The following is an 8,171-nucleotide window of genomic DNA, read 5'->3' as shown; positions in this document are numbered from 1 at the left end:
GAGAGTTAAATTTAGATAAAACAAGGAGGACAATCCAGCCAGACTCAGGCAGAGGCCAGAGAGCACCCCCTGTTCAGAGATTCGGAGTGCTTGTTTTTCAAAGCAGGTTAGCAGTTCTGTTTCAGGAGCCAGAAATAATTTCAAGGCAGAGCACAGCAGTGAGAGTTCCAGTGTGACATAATGATTAGACCAAAGACTGCAGTTTGGCTCTTTGAGGGAACTGTAGTCTGTTTTCTTATGCTTAGTGAGAATCTCAAGTCCTCTTGTGTGGAATCAGTGGGGCAGACAGCACGTGAGTGGTACAGCCTGACACATAAGTAGAATTGCTCATGCAGGTTAGCTCTTATTTTCTTTATTATTCCTTATCAACTGTGCTGATCTACCTCTAAACATTTTTAAAGTGAATTTCTGTGAAGTGATTTTTCTGAAGATTTTAAACATCTCTAGGATGTGAAAGAAGTTCAAGAATGTAGTTGTAAGTTATGAAGAAAAGCGCATGCAATTATTTTCTGTAAATAACGGACTCTAATGAATCTGAAATTTAACATGAGCAGGTCAATAATGTAGTAATTTACTTTAAAGCTAGTAGTCCAGAGCCACATTCACTACAGATCTCATTCAATTTTAATCATCTTTCATTCTGCTGCTCATTCTCTGTCTGTTCAGGTGCTTCTGTCCACGTTTCACATTGTTTTGTTCATAATATGCATGACTTTTTCTATTTTCTCCTCACTTTCACAGTTGTGTGTTTTTCTGGTTTTTCATAGTTCTCTCTTCATGTCTACTCTTTCATTTCAATTTATAATGAAACTCTTCCTCTTGATACAATTAAACCTCAATTTTCTCTTACTCCTTCTCTATCTTCAACAAAGAATAAAATGAAACGAAGAAGCATCATTATTTATTTTTAGTACTTAATGACTGCACATGTAGTGAGTAGAATGAATTACCTATTACTGTCTCTCCATGTAAAATCAGATCACCAGAATATTGAGTTTACTGAGAATACAAAGAGAATAGTTCATGAACTGAGGAATAGGGAAAATGTCAGTTCTATACCGCATAGGGCACAATTTACAGAGCACAGAGGAGCACAAAAGTCCTTGACTTTTTCATGATTAGCTCTCATATAAACCTTTTAAAAGCAAATAACTGCTTAAACTGATTTAGCTATAGCTGATGGGCTTAATTTCTAGCGATCATGCTGATAAGAACAAGAAAAACTAAGGTTTATTATGTACAGGTGCAAATTCTCTGTGATGAATGTGATCATTATGCATATCTAAATTGTTCCAACAAACTTAATTATGAAAAAACAAGGAAAGTAATGTTTGTTTAGGACTAGAGTTTTTAAATTTACCTAGGCAGTTAGCTCTGGGGTATTTAAGTTACGGCTTCCATTTTAAGATGTCTAGGAGACCCATGACTACAGTAGTATGCCATTCAAGCCCAGAGGCTTTTGACAAGGTCTCTAACTAGGATTTTTATTTTATTTTTGTTGGCTTTTTAGTAGTTTTTAACTTATTTAAAAGTAAAAGATGTATGCTATTCCTATTTTGTAAACACTATTTCATTATCTCCATATTCCCTATTTTTAGGTGAAAGTTGACTATAGTGTAAACAATGAAAGAAAACAAAAAAATTTTTTGACAGTTTCAGGGATTGTAATAGCAAGAAATTTGGTTGTTTTTATTTAATTGCTTTTTATGCAAATAAAATTTATTTTTATATAGTTGGAATAAGCTAGGATTTTTAGGGGCTAAATTGCTGCAGAAAAATGGAAATAAATAGCCAATATTTTCATGCTCCTTTTCTCAGGAAGTTAAGTATAATTTTTTAAGAAAAGTGTTTACTTTCAAACAAGTTTACTTTTCCAATGGGACAGAAATTTTATATCTTAGTCCCTTCCAATAGCTTCCTATTTCAAACAGTCTGAAACAAATAAAAGAAACTGTACAGAGGGGCTGGGGATTTAGCTCAGCGGCAAAAGCGCCTGCCTGGCAAGTGCAAGGTCGTGAGTTCGGTTCCCGGTACCGGAGAAAAACCAAGAAACTGTACAGAAATTTACTGATCCTGTAACTATATCACATAGTTCTGTGTTACTGCATTTAATAAGGATTACAGTCTTTACCTTTGCTAACAGAGACAGTCTCAATAATGGGCACTGAACTTACCTTCCTCTTCCTTGCCAGGGCTATAAAATCTTTCTCAGTCTACAAGGTTGGTCCTCAGCAACTATTCTTGTTTTTATCTTATAAATATTCTTTATAATTTAGAGTTATTTTTAAACATTAGAAGTAGGGAAGTTTTAGTGAAATCTTGCACTTAGGGGAGGAATCTCTTCCATAAAATCATCAATTCAATAATGCAATGAATTGTCATCTGACGAAGTAATATTCTTATCACAGAGATGTTCATTTACCAAAAAACAACCAGTTGGTTTTCAATGAGCTAAAAGGGCTACAAGACAAATAACAATAGCAAAAAATATACTTTTGAGCACTTACCATGCAATAAGATTAGTCTATTACCCTCTGGAGGAATTATTACTAACTCAATACTAGTACCAAGGAATGAAATTTGAAAAATTCTGTGACTCCTGCTAGGAGACATGGATAGTTAGAGACATAGCCAGTTGCAAGCCCAGGTATTCTAAATTAGAGTCTCTTAGCAATTATATCGGACTTTTTCAGTGATTCAAAGATAATCTTTCTTTAACCTGAACCAACCAGCCCAAAATTTGTCTTCTGGAGCCAACCAGAAGTTGTTCAAGCCTCCTTCTTACTCAGTTATATAATGATTATCAATTGAGCACCTCCTAGATGTTAGATGTTAACTTCAAGCAGAAATGTCCTTTTATCACGGATGAAAGCAGAATTTTTCTGTTTTCATGGCTTCACACACTTTCTGGGGAGGCAAAGAAAGTTAAATGTAGATCATCTGGAGTCATGTCTTGCTTCTGCTTATAATTTCTCTTCTTTGGGAACTTGAAGAACGGTGCTATTAGACACGACAATTTGTAGGATTCAGTGATTTAAATTCTATTTACCATAGCAAAGCTCTTTACTGTCGGATGTACCCTTCAAGTGTCCTCTACTCACACCCAAGATGTCGGAAGCCATCTTGCTTCCACAACTCAGAGTAGCTTGGTGTTTGCTGAGAGCAGTGTTGACTGAGGCACTGGGCGGGCTACAGCACCCTCTAGTGGTTAGAGTTAAGTCTCAAACCTCTGTATGGTGACTAGCACAAGCAATTAATCTAAATGTTAGCGTGCCAGGCAAATGTGAAATAGCCCCTTTCTTTTCTGTTTTGAGACAGTATTTTTGTGTCAAAACAGGATGAGCTCAAACTGTAGATCCTCTTGCCTCAGCCTCCTGAATTCTGGGATTACAGATGTGCACCACCAAACCCAACTTTGCAATATCTTTTAATCAGTTATTTCTGGTTCACCGGGTAATCAATTACCCACTGTATGTCAGGAAATCACATACATCTCAGCCTCTGTTAGCCATCTAGCCACTTGTTCATTTTAGGATAGTTTTTCAGAAACTTAGAATTTCAAGTTACCACCACTACTTCCTTCCACTTCTTGTAGTTGTAGTTACTTTTTTTTTCTTTCTTTTTTATCTGGTACTGTTAACTATGAAGAGGTAGACTCTTTTAGTAGAAGGCTGTTATCTCTAGCTCCCAAACAAGATAAAGTTAAGGAGTAATTCAGCTGAGGTGACTGTGGTTTCAAAAATACAGCACTGTATACGAAGTCAGACTGAGCTAAAAGCCTAACTCGGCTACCTCTTTTGTTCTGACATTAATCAGTGATTTCATTTTCCAGGCTTCCTCACAAAAGCAGCATAATCTTACAGGGTTATTAGGACCCACATATAAATCCTCAAAAAAAGTCCTCACAGCCAGTTCCTCCAGCATATATGCCTTGTTTGTCTTTGTCAGATTGTCACTTGGGGACATTGTGATGGTAGAAGAGTCCACTCCTCAGGATCATTCTGAATCACTCCTCCCCACTTAGCAGACACACATCAGACCTACGAAGCAGCTGTCCAAGGGAAGTCTTGGGACGAAGACCTCCATCTTATGCAGCGCACTCAAACGAGTGCAGAGATGCAGTCAGATCAGATCTCAGACAGGCCCATACTGCACCTTCAGACCCTGTTCCCTGTACACATGTACCAGGACAAAGCTAACTTCTTAGTTAGAAAAAGTCCCATCACTTACTAGAACTGTTTTCTGCAAATCTGCTGAGCTGAAGCATTGCTTTGCCTTTCTGAGAAACTGTCCAGGAGCTGAAGATTTGTCCAGTACTGAAAAACACAACTTACTGTTGCCAGCATCCACCCAAGATCCTGACAAACACTGATGTAACCCCCTTCAGGTTTGAAGCTTAAATATGGCTTTCGTTTTGTAAATTATCAGAGCACAGATCCAAGACTGTGTGTCTCAGTTCCTGGGTTGTGTTTTCTTGTGAGTCCTAAATAAATAATATTCTTCAGTGTTCTCTCCTACAGACTGAATTTATTCAGGAAGTTAACACTGCAAACCTCAAATAACAGGGGAAAACGTAGAACTCTACTTTACTACTTGCTATTCACCTTAGTAACTAGTGGGAATTACCCCTACTGGGAAGGGTTCAGGCTATGTCCAGAAACTGATTCAAAGCATTCTTGACAAAGTACAGCTTTTCTGTTGGTTCATTCTTTTTTTTTTTTTTTTTCCTTAATAATTCAAATTCCCTTTGTGGTTTCTAATCGAAAATTTACACCCTGAGATTAATGAAACTCCAGAACGAAACTATTCTACCAGACAGGAAGCTTTAAGCCCATGTATATAGAACTGGGTCAGGCAAATCAGATGCTTAATTAAAAATCTCAAGAAAACTAAAAACACATATTTGAATCAGTGAAATGTGTAGAGTAACATTTCTAGACTGGGAATTTTTTGCCTATTGTTTAAAATAGTGTGAATTCCATGTGGGATTAAATGTGTTCATGACCAACTGTGTCCTGGTTTTTTAGTATCTAGTTTCACACATCCTATGGCAAAGGCTTCAGAATGTGAAGAAGATGAGGGAAGGAACAGGCATTGCAAGGGAAACTCTGTCTGAAATTATAAGGTTTATGTGTTGGTCAAACTTAATCTATTCTGATGCTTGTCCAAGTTCCCTGTCCTCAGTGTAATTGTACATGCGATTGAGGAAAAACACATTTGAGAAGGAACAAAGTATATACAGATGCTTTTATTCAACAGTCAGGCCAGCCAGATCTCATGGTAACCTTAAGGGATTTTGGAACCTGGGTTCTCAGCAAGGTCCAGATTTTCTAATAAGGACAGGAACCTGGCGCTTCCTGAAGAAAGAAGAAATTTAACAACAAAATCAATTTAAATTTTACTGACCAGGATGAACAAATGCTAATGGCACATAAATATATGAAAAAATGTTCAACAACATTATTCATTCAAAAAATGCAAATTAAAACAACACTGACATTCCATCTCACCCTAGAAAGGGTGGTTATCATTAAGAAAGCAACCAAAAAAAAAAAAAAAAAATGCCGGAGAGGCTGTGGGGTAAAAGAAACCCTACTCCACTGCTAGTGGGAGTGTAGATTGGTGAAACCACTATGGAAGGCAGTGTGGAGATTCCTTACAAAACTAGTATTAGAAGTCCCACTAAGCTAGTCCCCTTCTGGGTATTTTCCAAGAAGAATTAAAAACATCATAGCACAGTGATATATGTGCACCCATGTTTATAGCAGCACAGTTTGTAATAGCTAAATCTTAGAAACAACCCAAATGCCCATCAACTGAGGAATGGATAAAAATGATGTGGTATTTTTATACAACGGAGTATTACTCAGCTATAAGAAAGATACATTTGAAGCTTTTATAGGTAAATGGATGCAACTTGAGACCTTACTCATAAGTGAACTAAATCAGACCTACGTGTGCAAACATTATATTGTCTCCCTAGCGTAAGAACCTGAAAGAGTAAATAAAATCCAAAAGGCACAATAGATATTATGAAAGGGAAAGAAATTGTTCAAAGGAAGGAATAACTGGGATGAAGGAAAGAAGAAAAAGAAAGAAAGAAGGAAGGTTATAGATAGATACATAGATGGGATAACTGTACTGCTTATGTCTGGTGGTTTATTGAATGGAGCAGTTAATGCTTAATTTTTTTTTTATTTTGACCAGTTTTGTGTGCTTATATCTGGTAATCTGAGCAACAGATTTGAAGACAACAATACGTGATATAACAACCTTTGGTAAATTCCTACTATCTTGCCTAGCAAAACTCTGGATCATCTTTCATTTTTAAAATTCTCTTTAATGGTTTGATCAATCTTGCATTCTTACATCTGGTAATCTGAGCAACTTTGTTGAAGATAACAATATGTAATATAACAACCACTGTTAATTCCTATCATTTTGTTTTGAAAGCCTGTGTCATTTTTACTGGTTTTGTGTTGTTTTTGCCTATCTTGCTGTTATTTTGTTATTCTCTTTAATATAATAAATAAATAAAATTAGAGAGGTTTAAGATTCATTCTCACTTTTCTGTCTTCCGTTTATTTGTCCATTCACTTACTTATTCATCACATATCAGTTTATCACTATTACATTTACTAGGGATACAACAGAAAGGGGAAAATATCTTCTTACTGACTTTATAGATCTAATAGGATGTGTCACAGTGAACTCCTAGAATTAATCTGAAGTCCTTTGTTGCTTCATTTATTCCTGATGCTATACCTCTAGCTAACAGGTTTCTATCTTAGTGATTTTGGGGCTGTTGCTGAGCCTTCTAATTGATTGCCATTTCAACCTAGAAAACTGTGGATCTTGTTAGTCTTGCAAAAGGAAATCTTATGTCCACCCCATGTTACCACTCATTTTAAGAATCCTGTCCAGGAAACGAAATCCTCTCTGCTCTCCTCCTTCCACTTTTATCAAGTTTTCTAAGCTAAATATCCCTAAATACTGAAAATGTTCTTAATAAGACTGCAGATCTTTCATCTTTTCTAGCAATCCTTTCCTTGAAAATACTAGTTTACATAACTCTGTCTATTTCTTTGTTACTGGAGAATATCTGATGTTCATATATTTTATGAACCTCATTGATTCTTTTTTTTTTTTCTTGTGTCAGGAATCAAACTCAGGGCCTTGTGCTTGCCAGGCAGGCTCTTGTACTTACTGCTGAGCTATAACCCTGGCCCATTCACTGGTTCATTTTCAGTGAGCTTGATTTTTTTGCCCCATAATCATTAAATACTCATGCTATCAATTTCCAAATCAGTCATACAGTAAGCATAAACACCTAAGCTGACCATATGAGTTTGACTTATTTTTCATAGCAATGCAGTTTACTGTAGCCCAGTATGTTCAATACCCATATTGTGCTACTTATTAAATTAAAAGTTAAGTGAAATTATAAAAACAGTTTTCCAGTTAGTTCAGCCATGTTTAAGTGTTAATGGATAGTGGATTGCGGGTTGTGCCTAAGTATTGGATAGCAGAGCTATAAAGCCCCCCTATCATTACAGAAAGTTGTTAGACATTGCTCATGTGTAGAATAGAATTTGCCAATATAGACACCCTCAGAAGATGTATAAGAAACAGAAGTTCTCGTTGATAATAGCTGCCAGGAACATAATGACGAAGAGACTACTGTTTGCCAGCAAGTGTTTGATATTATCTGGTTCTCTCCAAACCTGACAACTAGGGTCAGAGCCTGGTTGTAGTTACTATGCCAAGGATTTTTTGGAACTTTTAACGAGTGATAGAAATGAAAGCGCTACAGTACATTAAGAAACACGTTGTGCATAAGACCATCATACTTGTTTCCAGACCTAAGTTTTCTTATCTGAGAAATTCAGGTACAGGTATTGCATTTGCTGGCAGCCAAATGTTCCTCTCAAATTTATATGTGTTTGAAAGAATAGAGAGACAAAGCTGGAACTGATAGGTTTCAAAGGCCAAAGGAACAGGTGTCCTAGCCCTCTGTTAGACTGTACTCACGTTGGGCCTTTTGAGGCAGGCACCTGGAAACTTTCCAAGTCTCAAAGCTTGTTTAATGCTTTTTCCTCCACTTGGATAGAAATATGATGTTTGATCTTAATGTCAACAACATAGGTCATGAGAAAATAAACAAGTGATTT

At 36.5% G+C, this 8,171-nt stretch overlaps 1 protein-coding gene across 2 annotated transcripts in view; it reads right to left on the bottom strand.

Moving 5' to 3' along the window:
• Positions 1–5,229: 5,229 nt before the first annotated feature.
• Spink1 (serine peptidase inhibitor, Kazal type 1) overlaps positions 5,230–8,171 on the bottom strand; it is a 49,940-nt gene continuing 46,998 nt past the window's right edge. For both annotated transcript variants that reach the window (XM_005380652.2, XM_005380653.2), the window contains one exon: positions 5,230–5,357. In XM_005380652.2, the coding sequence (XP_005380709.1) occupies positions 5,312–5,357 (46 nt within the window). In that variant the 3' untranslated portion in view covers positions 5,230–5,311. The remainder of the gene's footprint in view (positions 5,358–8,171) is intronic.

Source organism: Chinchilla lanigera, unplaced genomic scaffold (assembly GCF_000276665.1).
Source record: "Chinchilla lanigera isolate Chin_1 unplaced genomic scaffold, ChiLan1.0 scaffold00014, whole genome shotgun sequence".
Lineage (NCBI taxonomy): Eukaryota > Metazoa > Chordata > Mammalia > Rodentia > Chinchillidae > Chinchilla > Chinchilla lanigera.
Note: the sequence above shows the minus strand (reverse complement) of the source record. Positions and strands in the feature narration are given on the sequence as shown.